The sequence below is a fragment of the Octopus sinensis genome, linkage group LG26 (genome assembly GCF_006345805.1).
Source record: "Octopus sinensis linkage group LG26, ASM634580v1, whole genome shotgun sequence".
Lineage (NCBI taxonomy): Eukaryota > Metazoa > Mollusca > Cephalopoda > Octopoda > Octopodidae > Octopus > Octopus sinensis.
In genome coordinates, this window is record NC_043022.1 from 4171606 (window position 1) to 4188918 (window position 17313).

Here is a 17313-nt window from a genome sequence, read left to right on the forward strand (position 1 = left end):
TGCCCAAGGTGCCACGTAGTGGGATTGAACCCAGAACCATGTGGTTGGAAAGCAAGCTTCTTACCACACAGCCACAGCTATATATATATATATACACACATACACACACAATAATAATAGTGATATTTAAGTAGCATAGGTTTTACATTCTATCTCTTTCCATTTTAAGGAGTTGGGAGAGGGACCACGTTAAAATTCATTGTGTAGAATATATTGTTGGACAGATATGATACACATGGTAGATTCTATTCAATAGTTTAAAAAGGGGAGGCAGGAGGAAGAAAAAAGGTTTCCTCTAAAAGGAGCTACAAAGAAGTAACTGTAATTAATATAGCTTTGTTTATTAATTAAGGGAGGGCTCGTTATATTCTGGGCTGTCAGTCAACCATATGTTCTCAGATTAATTAGAGCAATCGTTTGAACAGATGGAAATGAAGTGAGCAACACCCCCACCCCCACCCGACAAGTCCCGACGTGTGTGCAAACCTCTAGTCACATCGTTCGGCTTTTTATTTGAACCAGTCGTTTGACTGAGACCCTGCTGGAGCAACGTCTTGAGGAATTTCAGTCGAACAAATCAACCCCAGCACTTATTTCATTAAAGCTTCGTACTTGTTTTATTGGCTTCTTCTGTTGAACTGCTAGGTTATGGGGATGCAAATGTGCCAACACCAGTTTTCAAGCTGTGGTGGGGGACAAACACACACACACACACATACATATATATGATAGACTTCTTTCAGTTTACTCTTTTACTCTTTTACTTGTTTCAGTCATTTGACTGCGGCCATGCTGGAGCACCGCCTTTAGTCAATCAAATCGACCCCGGGACTTATTCGTTTGAAAGCCCAGTACTTATTCTATCGGTCTCATTTGCCGAACCGCTAAGTGACAGGGACATAAACACACTAGCATCGGTTGTCAAGCAATGCTAGGGGGACAAACACAGACACACACACATACATATATACGACGGGCTTCTTTCAGTTTCCGTCTACCAAATCCACTCACAAGGCATTGGTCGGCCCGGAGCTATAGCAGAAGACACTTGCCCAAGATGCCACGCAGTGGGACTGAACCCGGAACCATGTGGTTGGTTAGCAAGCTACTTACCACACAGCCACTCCTGCTTGTTTAGCAAATCCACTTATGAGGCTTTGCTTGGCCAGTGTGTGTGTGTGTGTTTGTGTGTGTGTGTGTGTGTGTATCTCTTATGGCAGGGTCCAAGGTTATGGTTCATCACAATTTTATATTGTAAATCTGTGGTTGAGCTCCAGACAAACTGGCTTCTACACACACACACACAGATATATATATATATATATATATATCCTTTTTCTCAATACACAGTCCCTGTACACCACTTCAAACACACTCATCATCGTTTAACGTCCGTTTTCCGCGGTAGCACGGGTTGGACGGTTCGACCGGGGTCTGGGAAGCCAGGGGCTGCACTAGCTTCCAGTCTGATCTGGCAGAGTTTCTACAGCTGGATGCCCTTCCTAATGCCAACCACTCCCATGAGTGTAGTGGGTGCTCTTCACGTGCCACCTGCACAGGTGCCAGGGGGGTCTGGCATCGGCCACAATCGGTTGGTGCTTTTAACGCGTCACTGGCATGGAGGCCAGATAATCTATATATAATTCAGTTGAACCAGGTACTTAAATTGAGGCCCCTTGCTAGGTTGGTATAATCCATACACCCAAACAATATTAATAAAGGCGGCGAGCTGGCAGAAACGTTAGCACACCGGGCGAAATGCTTAGCGGTATTGCGTCTGTCGTTGCGTTCTGAGTTCAAATTCCACTGAGGTCGACTTTGCCTTTCATCCTTTCGGGGTCGATAAATTAAGTACCAGTTACGCACTGGGGTCGATGTAATCGACTTAATCCATTTGTCTGTCCTTGTTTGTCCCCTCTATGTTTAGCCCCTTGTGGGCAATAAAGAAACATATATATAATTCAGTTGAGTTAGCTACTTAGATTAAGGCACCTTGCTAGGTCGGTATGATCCATACACCCAAACAATATTAATTGAATATTGAATATCAAGATCCGTGCAGGGGTGTTTGTACCTGATATTCCTGCCGTGTGTGCAGACAACGCCACCCAGCTAAGTGAAGATATCCACCCATCGCAATTCAGACATGTACTTTTTATAAGGGTACTTTCTATAGTATCTCTGAAGTGCAGATTCCAAGGTAGATGAACAGAATATAAATATATTTCTTTTACTACCCATAAGGGGCTAAACGTAGAGGGGACAAACAAGGACAGACAAAGGGATTAAGTCGATTACATCGACCCCAGTGCATAACTGGTACTTTATTTATCGACCCCGAAAGGATGAAAGGCAAAGTCGACCTCGGCGGAATTTGAACTCAGAACGTAACGACAGACGAAATACGGCTACGCATTTCTTCCGGCGTGCTAACGTTTCTGCCAGCTCACCGCCTTAAAAGAATATAAATAACAAAGATGTGTCAATACATATTGATAAAATTTATTGTGTGCTGAGATGAAGATTAAACGATTGGCCCCAACATAGAATGTCTCCCTCACCTTAAAGAAGACCTGCCAAGAAGTTGAGTATTTCCTTCAGACATTGCTACTGCACCAACACTAGGGCTGACCCTAATTGGGTTAGTAATGATAATTGAAACAAGGAGAGTGGGACAGCCTCCAGCATGGCCAGACCCTTTATTCATACATTTCTTGTCTAAACCAATGTTTCTTTAAACAATAGTGTCAACAAGACTTCCTTTCAAGGCTTTTTGGCTGTGGTCATTCAAAGCTGAAGTGGCAGGCATAGTAATAGTAGTAGCAGTAGTGAGGGGGAGGAGGAAGAGTGATAAGGGTGAGTGCCTGAGGAAGGAGAGATGGAGGTAGTGGTTGCAATGACATTGGGGAGAGTGGATAGATGGTGGTGGTGGTGATGATGACTACAAGGAAGGGGAGGGGAGAGAGAGAGAGTGTGTGTGTGTGGGTGAAGGGTGGTGGTGTCCACAGACACAGAAGTGAGACAGAGGGGGGAAGCTGTTGTGGTTGGCAACAGCCACAGTGAGAAATACTGAGCAGAGGGAAATAGGGAGGGGAACCAGGGCATTCATGGCTAATGGAGAGTGTGTGAGAGAGAGAGAGAGAGAGAGAGAGAAAGAAAGAGAGAAGGGACAAGGATGGCGGGGGGGGGCAAAGACACTTTTTTGTGAATGGAGAAAGAAGGGAGTAAAAATTGAGGCAAGTGTTGTTGAGGGTGGTGGTGAAAGGGAAAAGTCCCCTCCACCAGACAAGAAGGGCTGGTGCTGGGTAGGGGGCTGTGAGAGAGAGGGAGGGAGGGAGGGAGGAGGGATCAGCATGAAACAATTAAATGGGTAAAGGATAATGCATACACATGTAAGGAGGAAATAAAATCAATAAGTGGCAAGATTATATCCAAATCTGCCATTAGTTCTCTCATTTGACAGCAACCCTACCACAGAGATATTTCCCATGGGAGGGAGGAAGTGGTGGGAGCAGAGAGGGGATGGGGGAAGTGCCAGCACCCCACCCCAATGGGCAAGGGCTTTAGTCAGAACATTCCTGGGCTGGTCTAAAATAATACAAGAAGAAAAAAAATTGGGGTAAAAAAAAAAGAAGCCAAGTTGACTTTTAGGGGATTCTCAAAGCAGGGAGGAACCTCAGTTGCTAGAAATAACAATGAGATATCAAATGTCCCTCCTAACATGCCCTCCTCACTGAAAGATATATTGGATAATGTAATTCTAGATACCATCTGTTTGGATTTAAGACAGGATGCTCATGGCTGGAAGTGTGCTGGCTCAGTGATGATCTGAGATTAAATAACTCTAACAAAGCCACGGAAAGGGAAAAGTTTATAAAAGTGAGGGCAATGGATAAGGGCTTTAGTCGGAACATTGGTGGGCTGGTCCAAAATAGTGAAGGAAGGAAAAATAGGGTAAAAGCAAGTTGAATTTTAGGACATTCTCAAAGCAGTGAGGAACATTGGCTGCCAGAAACAGCAATCAAAACTCCCTCGTTACACACCCTACTTACTGAAGATACACTGAAAAATAGAGTTTCAGACACAATCAGTTTGGGATTAAACTGGGTGGTCGTGGTTGGGGGTGCTTTGGCTCAATGATGACCTGAGATTAAACAATAAAGACCAAGCCACAGAAAGCGAAAAGAAGTTTGCAGAAGTGAGAAAATGGTTTAATTTTGTAACGAAGCAGTTTGGAACTTTTAATAGTAAATACTGTGGGCTTTTGACTGTCAACCGGCAGCTGTGTGCACATGGCTGGACAAGGGTTCCATCTTTCTTTTGGTGTAAATTGTTCATAGATGCAAGTCTGCTCTCTTGAAGAAAAGAAAGGCCATTCTTAAAAGGCTGGTGGCTTCAATGTCATGACAGGTGCTACCATCGGAATGTAAGGGCCAGTAAAAATACCACAAGGCACACCGGCCAAGTCTCTGACAAACCTGCCGATCTACAGCCCTGGACTGGTACTTATGTAATGACCCTGAAAGGACAAAAAGTCAAGTTGACTCTGGTGGGATTTGAACTCAAGGCTTAGCAGAGAATCAGAGAAAATACCATAAGGTATTTTACCCAGGGTGGCAAAATGTTTAGTGGTATTTCGTCTGCTGCTACGTTCTGAGTTCAAATTCTGCCGAGGTCGACTTTGCCTTTCATCCTTTCGGGGTCGATTAAATAAGTACCAGTTATGCACTGGAGTAGATATAATCAACTTAATCTGTTTGTCCTCTCTGTGTTTAGCCCCTTGTGGGTAGTAAAGAAAAGGTGTTTCGTCTGCCACTACGTTCTGAGTTCAAATTCCACCGAGGTCGACTTTGCCTTTCATCCTTTCGGGGTCGATTAAATAAGTACCAGTTACGCACTGGGGTAGATATAATCGACTTAATCTGTTTGTCTGTCCTTGTTTGTCCTCTCTGTGTTTAGCCCCTTGTAGGTAGTAAAGAAATAGGTATTTTACCCAGGGATCTACAGACACTTAGAGGTAGATTTATGAAACTTAACAAATTTATTTCAGTTAAGTGAAATAATGGTGTATAAAGGATTGGTGTGGAACCTGACCCTCCAGCTGGATCCTGTTGGATAGACACAATGGCACCAAAGATTCAGATGTCACATTTAGGGAATAAAAGAAGGGGTTACTGGAGAGGATGTCTACTATTGTCTCCAGGTCTAGGAGAGAGTTAAGCTCAGCACTTACAGACTAACAGACAGACACTGTGTGTGTGTGTGTGGGGGGGGTAGGAGTCTCCAATTAGTTGCTAGGAATAGCAGGGCAAGTAATTTCTCCAAAACCACTCTATCATCACCATTTAACCATCCCTCCTCCTCCTCCATGCTGGTATGGGTTAGGCAGTTCAAGAGGGGATGGTAACCCGGCAAGCTATGACAGACTCCATTTGTTTGTTCTGGCATGAAGGACACACAACTGGGTGCCCTTCCTAAAGTGCCAACCATTTCACATAATGTATCAGGTGCTTTTAACATAGCACCAGCACAGGTGACTTTGCTTAAAAATAACGGTCACAAGGTGTAATGTAGGCGAAGGTACATTGTGTCTGAGCCTAAAAGACTCGGACAGTCACAGCTGTAATGCTTTTGTTCAGAGGTCAACAGAACCAGTGCTGGCCAGAGGCTAAAGCACAATGATAGACTGACCACTCACACAGCACCAAAACTGTACAGACCCATTTCTCCCCCCCCCCGGTGTCCTTATGGCTAAAGATTAAGAACCAATTGTCTCTGCCTCACAGACACAACACAGATCCTTTATGCCCATTTGGTTAAACCCAATCCTGCTGTGGCCTTCACTAAAAACCATTGCATTGCACATAGAACAAACAAGCCTTTGATGGAAGAAGCAATCCTTCCAGAAGACACTGTAGTAGCCATGTCTAGCCTCTATCGAAACTAGACAGGCAGAGATAAGACAACATAGACTCACAAATAAATACAGGAATCTTTGTCGCCAACTCACCACCACCACCACCTCCTCCACATTTCAACATTTATTTTTCGCTCAGTTGAATTAATTTGCTTAAGTAGATGTAAATGTTGTTGTAATTGAATAAATGAATGCCGACTATTTCCGTGTGGTTTTGTAACAAATGATGACGACGATGATGATGATGATGATGACAATGATGAGGATGATAAACTAAACAAGTGAAAAATAAACAATGTTTTTTTTTAGGAAAAGAAGAGAAATTAAATGGAAACGCAACGGAGATTAGTGACAGCGGAATGGAAAATAACAAAGTAAGACTATTTACAGTCGTTCCAACTCCAGAACCCCGCCATTCCCATCAGTGCCATCACCAAAACCATTGTAGATGATAGTTAAATATTTTTAGAATCCTCACATCTCATTCGTGTGTGTGTGTATGTGTGTGTGTACATGTGTGTAAATATGTGTGTGTTTGTGTGTGTGTGTGTACATGTGTGTAAATATGTGTGTGTGTGTGTGTGTGTAAGCAGCGCAGGCCAGCGAAGGTGAATGACGAGATAAAAGTATTAGGTGTACACCACGGTTTATATTAAGTTAAACCATCGTAACCGATATTTATTTGCAGATCTACAAAAACACTGTGTGCGCGTGCACACGTGCGTGTGTGTGTACGCGCACACGAGTGCGCGGTTATGGCAGGAAGATGTAATATATTTCATAAAACCAGTCGGGGGAATTCGACTAGATTGAAGCTGCGCAGTAAAATACATAAATATTTTGCTTTATAGACATTAAACATAATACATTAGGATATCAAAAGCAAGTGACACACAGACACGCACACACACACACACACGCATGCACACAATCGCAAGGAAATCGTGGGGGGGGGCGGGGGAGGTGGCAGCATAAATGAGGGTGGTGATGGTGGCGGCGGCGTCGTTGAGATAACCATTTAAAATTACATACATAAATGAATACAGCAATGTAGTAAAGCTAAAAGGTAAGTTATCAAGTCTATCAGATTAAGCAAAGGGTTTAATGAGAGAGTGGGAGGGAAGGAGGGAGGGGGAAGAAGAGGAGGAGGAGGAAGAGGAGGGGGAGGAGATAGAATGGTAGAAGGAAACAAGCGATTACATTACTGGCGAGGCGGCAATGGCCTTTCGCAATAGTTCTGCTTGTAATATCAGATTGAATCCCCATGCATGCGACCGTAACGAAAGAAGGCGGCAAGCAGCCAATCGGCGAAGAAAAGAAATACTCACTGTGTCCATGGCATTTATCGTGGTTTCATCCATTGATGCCGCTTGACAACCATCATCCGTGGAGCCGGCATCACACATGCCAGCAAAGGCAGCGACGCTCCTGGAAATATTTAGAAAGGAAAGAACAGCATTGGAAAGCAGTTTAGAGAGTACTCGATCGATTTGGAAACCTCAAGGGCAAACAGAGGCCTGCCGCCATGTTGAGGGAGAGAGAGAGAGCAAGATGGAGATGGAGAGAGAGAGAGAGAAAGAGAGATGGAGAGAGAGAGATGGAGAAGGAGAGAGAGAGAGCAAGATGGAGAGAGAGAGAGAGATGGAGAAGGAGAGAGAGAGAGAGCAAGATGGAGAGAGAGAGAGAGAGAGAGCAAGATGGAGATAGAGAGAGAGAGAGAGAAAGAGAGATGGAGAGAGAGAGATGAAGAGAGAGAGATGAAGAGAGAGAGAGAGATGGAGAGAGAGAGAGATGGAGAAGGAGAGAGAGAGAGATAGAGAAGGAGATGGAGAGAGAGGGAGAGCAAGATGGAGATGGAGAGAGAGAGAGATGGAGAGAGAACACCTATTTGTAGATGTAATCTGTCTTACTCTATAAAGACAAGATGAAGAATAGAATAGAGCAATTGAAATATAAGTATATACATTTAGAGTGTGCGCATGTATATGAACATGTATATATATATATATATGTATGTGTGTGTGTGTGTGTGAAGGTGCATGGTTTAGTGCAGTGGTCGCCAACCCGAGGTCCGCAAAGGTAGTACTGGGGGTTCGTGAACTAAATTCAAAATTCAGTTGACTTGTTGCCATGGAACCCCAAGATAAAATACCTGCTAATTAGATTAGCATACACTAAAGTAGTAATAGTGGTAGTGGTGGTGGTGGTGGTGGCAGTAGCAGTAGTAGTAGGGAAATAACTTTAAGTCTAATTCCTTAAGCATTCAGATTATTCTGTCAAACATAAAATTCATTTATATTGTTTTGAATTAATCATGCATTATTTTGTAGCTTTAAGATTTTGATGATGGGATTGTCTTATTTCTAGAACAACATTGTAGGGTAGGTGTGAGAAGCTGGATCTGTCCACTTTGAACATAAAATGGGTAGGATATTTGAGCCTGATATGACCAGCTGAAATGCTGAAGGGTAAGAGTTTGTGGCCAATTAATGTTGCTCTAAAAGTAAGAGTGACAGAGATAAAGAGTCTGTGTGTGAGAGAGAGAGAGAGAGAGGGGGTAGAGAAAGTGACAGAAAGAGAGAGAGAGAGAGAGAGAGAGAGAGAGAGCAAGAGGGAGAACATAAAGAGAGACACACGGACAGAAGAGTAGCTGTAGTGGAACAATGACATTCCATCAAAGCTGGACAGGTTTTAGATATATAGCTGAACAAGTATTAGTTAATCATTGAGCAGTGTGTGCGACAATAGCTCTACCACAGCATTGTAACAATACATGGGAGGTACATTATTATTTATAACAGGACCATCAGAACAGATTGACCATTAGCAAATAAAGAGTGTGACTCCTCCTTTGTCAGATCATCATGTAAGAAGAATTGGAGAAGAATGCATTCCTTGGTAGAGACAAGAATATGTTAGGTTCGTTTTGAACAATACTGCAACAAGACTGAAAGAAGCAACTTGTTCCATGATTACAGCAGCAAACAGGTGACAACTGGGGAAAGATTAAGCTCATATAAAAACAAAAACTCAGGCATTTTTGTTGTTGTTGCTGATTACAAGGGAAAGCCATATTGAAAATAATAAGCTGGCAAATACTGCTGTGACTGTGCAGATTAAGTAAATACAGGTGACACAGTCAATAATTGAAACATCAAATGTTTACGGATTACTTTGAGTCCTGAGTCAACACTTTCTCTTGGAGGCACTCAATAATCCCCCTGTAAGCCCGTTAGTTGAAATGTCTCTTTTGTTTTCAAACAAGGAGCTGTAATAAGCATACAGCCCCACATGGTACCAGATTATGGCTAGGTTCCTAAATCAAAGATGGGAAAGAAGTGGAGTATGATTAGCTAGATTGAAAATCTGTGCCCAACAGTTGTGACACGAATAAAAGCTGTTGTTGAAATGACAGAGTTGGGTTTCTTAAAACTGGTTCAATCCCTGGTCTGATACTGACAGCTATGATGACAAGGGTTCCAGTTGATTTAATCACTGGAACAGCCAGCTAATGAAATCAACATACAAGTGGCTGAGCACTCCACAGACACGTGTACCCTTAACCCTTTCGTTACTGTATATATTTTGAGATGCTCTGTGTTTCTTTCAATTCATTTTAAATATAACAAAGAATTTAGTAAAATAACTTAGTTATTGTTAAGCTGGTGTCAGGAACATAAATTGTGACTAAGGTTTGGTGGAAGATTTTAATTCAGAACTTTTGGAAACAAGACATTTGTACTACTGAGCCAGAAGCAGTTTCAGTCGTGTTGGTAATGAAAGGGTTAATGTAGTTCTCAAGGAGATTCAGCGTGACACAGAATCTGACAAGGTCGACCCTGTGAACTACAGGTACAAATTACTTTTGCTAGTTGAGTGGACTGGAGCAATGTGAAATGAAGTGGCCTGCCCAAGGACACAATGCATTGCTGGGACCCTACAACCATGAATCAAATATCCAAACCACTATGCCATGCACTTTCACAAAAACCTGGCACCTCATTGATTACGACACTGAGTGATCCAGTTGATCCTATCAAGGGAACCCGTTTGTGAAATTAACATGCAAGTGGCTGAGTACTCCACAGACAAGCATACCCTGAATGTAGTTCTCAGGGAGATTCAGCATGACACAGAATGTAACGAGGCTGGCCCTCTTTGAATTAGAAGTACTACTGATTTTTGCTAGACGAGTGGACTGAAATAAAGTGTCTTGCTCAAGGACACAACACACCATCTGGGAATTGAACTTACAACCTCGCAGCCATGAGCAAAATGCTCAAACCACTAAGCCATGCGAGCTTCACTACTGCAATTGATATTACTTTCATGAAAACCTCATCCAAACACAATTTGGACATGTAATTAGGGACTCGTTATTAACATAATTTCCTATTTTCCTAACAACAACAGTTAAATATCTCTGAAGAATGGTACACAAAGTTTGTTGTGTGTACTTGAGTAAATTCCTCTGCAAGAATTAATTTGGATCATTGGAACTGTTTGTTGGCCAATTTAATGTCAAATAAACAGATGTTAACAAAAGAATAAACAAGATCTATGTGAGGTGGGTAAGTGTCTCTTTTTTATATTTTGCTTTCTTTTTTTCCTAAATAACAATTTGTGCACGCTCTAATTACAGACAGTTAACAATATAAACTATACAACATTGCTGTGTGGTAGATTAATCAGATTTGGTTGGAATAACCGAAAGATAAGCAATCTATAGGCAACATTATAAAGCAAATGAAGTGTTTTGTGAAAAGATAGATAGGAGTGGAGCAAACAAAGAGAAGAAAAGGCCAAATAGCTGGGGACTGATAGAGTAGAATATTAAACATGATTAGAGGAACAATGGCTGTGAAATAAATGACTGATTGCTGATTAGATGATGATGATGATGATGACAGGCCTGTAGTTTACTATGTAGCCATTGCTTATTGGGGGACAAGAGGCATCCCCAGAGCAAGGCACATAACTCTGCTACACATTGGCACACTAACAATAAAGCTACACTTGTTTCACAGAAGCAAATAGAACAGCCAGCTAAAAAAAAACAATTACTTCAAATATGTAAAAAAAAAAAAAAATAAAATAAAAAAAATTAAAATTAAAAACTAAAAATAAACGCCCTGCCCCATGGGAAATTGAATGCATAAACAGGTAAACCATCAACAAAAGACTGCATCCATTTGGTACCTCCTAATTTCTATCCTTCCTCTTTTTCTGTTTTGCGCTCACAGACACTGAGAGTCTATAACAAGTCACAGAGATTACCTCATTGCAACAATAAGGTACCCAGGCTATCAGCGCCAGGTATTGATACCCAGCTGATATAGGGCCATTGCCGTGCTCCAACTAAACCACTTGACCATTATGACACCAACATGCCTGGGATTGCTTTTGTTCTGTGTTCCCTTTCGTTACCAGATTTCTGTTGAAATACATTGCTTTTATTTCAACTAATTTTGAAAATATGAAGAATTTAATAAAATAATTTTTGTCACTATTAAGCTGATGTTTAAAACATAAAATAACATAACATTTTGATGGAATGTTTCAGTTTGGATCACTTTAACCCTTTTGTTACCATATTTCTGTTGAAATGCACTAAATCTGTTTCAACTAATTTTGAAAATATGAAGAATTTGGTAAAGTAATTTTTGTCTTCATTAACCCTTTCATTACCAACCCGGCTCTGGCTCTGTAGTACAAATGTCTTGTTTTCATATGTTTTGAATTAAAATGGCTTTAAGGGTGTCGTAAAGGGCTTGGTTGGAGGCTCAACCTTCCAAGTTCTTTTACAGGGTGAAGGGCCATTGCAATGAGTGTGTGAATCTAAAAGGGGAATATGTTGAACAAAATCATAATTAACTGATCCTCATCCTGTAGTTTCTTTTACCCAAAGCCAGGATCTTTTCAGCTCTTCCTTATATATAACACACACTGCAGAAACAAAGTGGGTTAGCCTGTAAATTAACTCTGTCAACCTGTTTTTAATTACATTTATCGTGAAAACCTTACCAAAAAAAAGACCTTGTTGGTGCCTTGTGAAAAGCATTCAACCCATTCTAGGAAGGGACTGGCATCAGAAAGGGCATCCAACTGTAAAAATTACGTCAAACAGGACCTTGCTAGTGCCACATGAAAAGCACACAGTTCACTCTGTAAAGTGGTAGGTGTTAAGGAAGGGTATTGAACCATGAAAATCAAGCAGTAAAACAGATATTGGGGCTTTGTACAGTCCCTGCTTTGTTAGCTCCAACCAAACTGTCCAACCCATGCCAGCATGGAAATCAGACATATGATGAGGATGATAATTTAGTGGAGGTGAGCAGAAATAAATGTACTGATCTTTCCCCGCCAACTTCCAACATATATTCCAAATTTTGGGGATCTCCAGCCCTATCAATCACCCCCAACCTCCAGCCCCATGGGTGTTTCTAAAGAATCTGCAAAGGTGGGGGAAATTTCAAGTGCCTTACCTGGCTGCACTGAGGTACATCATAAGTTCTCCATCAATAACACACAGTGGCCGCCAACGTAGCTCTTCCATGTGTTCGCTTTTCTCTGGCATGTCTGACGGAGACACATCACGTTTATATTCAGGAAGCCGAGCCTACAAAACAAACAACAAAACAAACTCTGTCACTAAACATATTAAATACACATTATAATAATAATAATAATAATAATAATAATATAATAACAATAATAATAATAACAATAATAATAATAATAATAATAATAATATATTCACTGGGTAATCTGCAAAAACCTGGATTTGCCCCATGAAAAAAACTGGTGGGAAAACAAACCACATCTCACTCCTCTGGAACTTCCCCATTCAAACTGACAGAAAGATAGATGCAAATAGGCCAGACATCATATTGAAAGACTTCAGACAAAGAACATGCCTCCTCGTTGATATGACTGTCCCAATCGATATAAACGTATCTGTCAAGACCTACAAAAAACTGAGCAAATATAAAGATCTTGAAATAGAAATCAGCAAAATGTGGAACCTGAAGACTAAAACAATACCTGTTGTCATAGGTACCCTGGGAATGATAGCAAAAGGGGCTGATAGCTACCTAACTCAGATACCAGGAAACCCCAAAATGGAGCCAACTTGTACAAATATAAAGCAAAAGTCAAACATATAATAATAATAATAATAATAATAATAATAATAATAATAATAATAATAAAGCGATTGTTAAACAATTCAGTGATGACATCAGAATGCAATTTGGCCTCGATAAATGTGCAAAAGCTACCTCTATCAAAGGAAAAATGACAGAAACATCTAACATTAACCAGCAACATGTCATAAAAGAGTTAGACCCAGCGGAGAGCTACAAGTACCTAGGGGTAATTGAAGGGGACGGAATAAAGCATTCAGTGATGAAGGAAAGGATCAGGAGAGAATGTTATCGCAGAGTAAGAGCAATACTCAAGACAGAGCTGAATGCGAGAAACAGGATCGAAGCGATCAATGCTCTAGCCATACCAGTCGTAGCTTAGAGTTTCAATATCGTTAACTGGTCAATTACTGAAATATGTAATCTTGACAGAAAAATACGAAAACTGTTGACAATGCATAGAATGCACCACCCTAAGGCAGATATAGAACGACTTTATCTGCCAAGAAAAGAGGGAGGCCGTGGACTTTTACAACTGGCAATAACAATGAAGATTGTTACAATTGACCTAGACACCTACCTGAAAAACTCTGAGGACTGGATGTTAAAACTTGTCTCAAAACATGAAAACAAGAAAGCATCATACTCAGTAGCAAAACAGGCAAAGGACTATCTAAGTGAATTCCGAATACAAAAAGTTTCGGAATTAAACATACAAGAAACAAGCACAGAAAAAGCTAAACGCATGAAAACCCGTGCTAAAACTGCTGCCTTAGATATTCTGAATGATAAATGGCAAGAAAAACTTCTCAATGGCAAATACCCAAAGAGAGTAAATAATGCAGATGTTGACAAAGCACTGACCCATCAATGGCTAATGGCCTCTGGCTTAAAATCTGAAACAGAAGGGTTTATCATAGCAGCTCAAGATCAATGCCTACCTACAAGGAACTACCAGGCCAACATATTAAAGAACGGCAGTAGCCCAACATGTCATGTATGTCAACAACAAAATGAAACCATTGATCATGTTGTCTCCAAGTGCAGTCTTCTAGCGCCTACAGAGTATCTCAACAGGCATGATGGAGCTGCACAATATATTCACTGGGTAATTTGCAGAAGCCTGGACTTGCCCCATGAAAAAAAAACTGGTGGGAACACAAACCACCTCCAGTGCTTGAAAATGACCACATCTCACTCCTCTGGAACTTCACCATTCAAACTGACAGAAAGATAGATGCAAATAGGCCAGACAGCATATTGAAAGACTTCAAACAAAGAACATGCCTCCTCATTGATATGACTGTCCCAATCGATATAAACGTATCTGTCAAGACCTACCAAAAATATAAAGATCTTGAAATAGAAATCACCAAAATGTGGAACCTGAAGACTAAAACTATACCTGTTGTCATAAGTGCCCTGGGAATGACAGCAAAAGGGGCTGATTGCTACCTAACTCAGATACCAGGAAACCCAAAATTTGCAGCAATTCAAAAGATAGTGCTCATGGGAACTGCTCATATCCTACGCAAAATACTTTCTATGTAATCTCAAGTTTTAAAACAAACATAATTTTTTGTTTGTTTTTTTTAGATATTCACTAGTACAACACTAAATACAAAACCAAATATATGGCGCACTAGGCATAACACCAACGTGAACTTCCAACTTGTAGTCTCTTGAGGTCTCTGGGTGAGACTTGGAGCCAACTTGTACAAATATAAAGCAAAAGTCAAACACAGAATAATAATAATAATAATAATAATAATAATAATAATAATAATGTCTTGGTATAAAAGATGGGCTACAGCAAATATTCTGCTCAATACCACAGATTTGCTTCTCAGTTGTTTGACCTTAACCAGTTGAGCATGTCCCTTAGTGGCTGACGATATGTGCATCTCTGATCACAAGCAAAAGTAGTGGGGGAGCATCATAGCCATGTGTTGAGAGGGATTCTTTGGGGTTTGAATAGTTCACCTCTGGAAACATGGGTGTTTCGTTCAACGTCCTTAAACAACCCTTATTCAGGGACCTTTTGAGCGGGATGGGTTACTTGCCCAGAAGAAAATTCTAACTGGGCCCCACTTGCAAGGTCGTGCTGTTTATCTTGATATGAGATCACCATGTCGCGCACATATGGTTGTGATGCATGTGCCTGGTGTACCTTTATCAGATGGGTAGTCATGATGGGTATATTGGGCTTCGTATATTTTACCCCTGTGTCACTTTGATGGCATGCACTGCTCTCTCACACAATAATAATAATAATAATAATAATAATAATAATAATAAAAGGCAGCAAGCTGTCAGAATCATTAGCATGCAGGAGGAAATGCTTAGAAGCATTTCACCGGTTACTACATTCTGAGTTCAAATTCTGCCGAGGTTGACTTTGCCTTTCATCCTTTTGGGGTGGATAAATTAAGTACCAGTGGAACACTGGGAGGAGATGTAATCAACTTAACTCCTCCCCCAAAATTTCAGGCCTTGTACATTTAGTAGAAAGGATTATTATTATCATTATATTGAGGCTGTGAACTGGCAGAATCGTTGGCATGCTGGGCAAAACGCTCAACAGCATTTTGTCTGTCTTTATATTCCCAGTTCAAATTCCACCTAAGTCAACTTTGCCTTTCATCCTTTCAGGGTCAGTAAAATAAGTATAATCAATAAAACATGTAAACCCCTACTAAAAATGTCAAGTTCCTCTTTCTCTCATTTGTCCATTTACTCATATGCTCTTTTACTTGTTTCAGTCCTTTGACTGCGGCCATGCTGGAGCACCGCCTTTAGTCGAGCAAATCGACCCCGGGACTTATTCTTTGTAAGACCAGTACTTATTCTATCGGTGTCTTTTGCCGAACCGCTAAGTGGCGGGGACGTAAACACACCAGCATCAGTTGTCAAGCAATGCTAAGGGGACAAACGCAGACACACAAACACGCACACACACATACATATATATATATATATATACATATATACAACAGGCTTCTTTCAGTTTCCGTCTACCAAATCCATTCACAAGGCATTGGTCGGCCCGGGGCTATAGCAGAAGACACTTGCCCAAGATGCCACGCAGTGGGACTGAACCCGGAACTATGTGGCTGGTAAGCAAGCTACTTACCACACAGCCACTCCTGCGCCTATATTCTTTAGTCTTTTACTTGTTTCAATCATTTGATGGCAGCCATGCTGGAGCACCGGCATTAGTCGAACAAATCGATTTATTGTAAGATGACTTAACTGGTTGAAACTTTAAAGTCACCGACAATAATATTCTCGTTTAAGAAGAATAAAAGTCCAGAGTAACCCATCAGGCTAATCTAAAATTGTTTTTTATAATAACATACAAACAAACAGTGGCTGTGTGGCAAGTAGCTTGCTTACCAACCACATGGTTGTGGGTTCAGTTTCACTGCATGGCACCTTGGGCAGGTGTCTTGTACAACAGCTTTGGGCCGACCAAAGCCTTGTGAATGGATCTGGTAGATGGAAACTGAAAGAAGCCCATCGTATGTATGTATAATGTGTGTATACACACACACACATACATATATGTTTGTGTGTCTGTATGTGTCTCCCCACCATTGCTCAACAACTGATGGTATATTTATGTCCCCATAAACTAGTGGTTCAGCAAAAGAGACTGATAGAATAAGCACTAGGCTTACAAAGAACAGGTCCTGGGGCAATTTGTTCAACTAAAGGCAGTGCCCCAGCATGGCCACAGTCAAATGACTGAAACAAATAAAAGAATATATATATATATATATATATATATATATATACACACACACAAGTAATAAGAGAGAGACCACATGTGGTCACTCTAACGCTAGAAATAGATCCGCAAAGGGAATCCACCACTAAAGAATTGTTCTCAAGAATTAATTCAACACGTCAAGAATTCAATTTTTTCACCCTTATTGTGATTTTAATTATATATATATATATATATATATACATATTGGTAAAAACGGTAAAATAACAAAAGAAAGAAAGAGACCTCAATATTAGGTAAATAGAGGACATTTATCTGTAAAATAATATGTGACAATTACTCAATAGCCAAGATAAAACTCGGATTTTTTCATGGCATTTTTTCAGATGGCCAGATAACCGAAGTGATGGTGTTGTGGATTCCCACTTCGGCAACCGATACTCAGAGTTTTATCTTGGCTACTGAATAATTGTCACATATTATTTTACAGATATATATATATATATATATATATATAAATA

General features: G+C 40.7%; 1 protein-coding gene across 4 annotated transcripts in view; it reads right to left on the reverse strand.

Moving 5' to 3' along the window:
- The window catches only part of LOC115224734 (arginine-glutamic acid dipeptide repeats protein), a 453168-nt gene that overhangs the window by 115780 nt on the left and 320075 nt on the right, over positions 1 to 17313 (reverse strand). For all 4 annotated transcript variants that reach the window (XM_029795610.2, XM_029795612.2, XM_029795609.2 and 1 more), the window contains exons 6-7: positions 12403 to 12536; positions 7246 to 7345 (exon numbers count right to left, since the gene is read on the reverse strand). In XM_029795610.2, coding sequence (XP_029651470.1) covers positions 7246 to 7345; positions 12403 to 12536 — 234 coding nt within the window. The remainder of the gene's footprint in view (positions 1 to 7245; positions 7346 to 12402; positions 12537 to 17313) is intronic.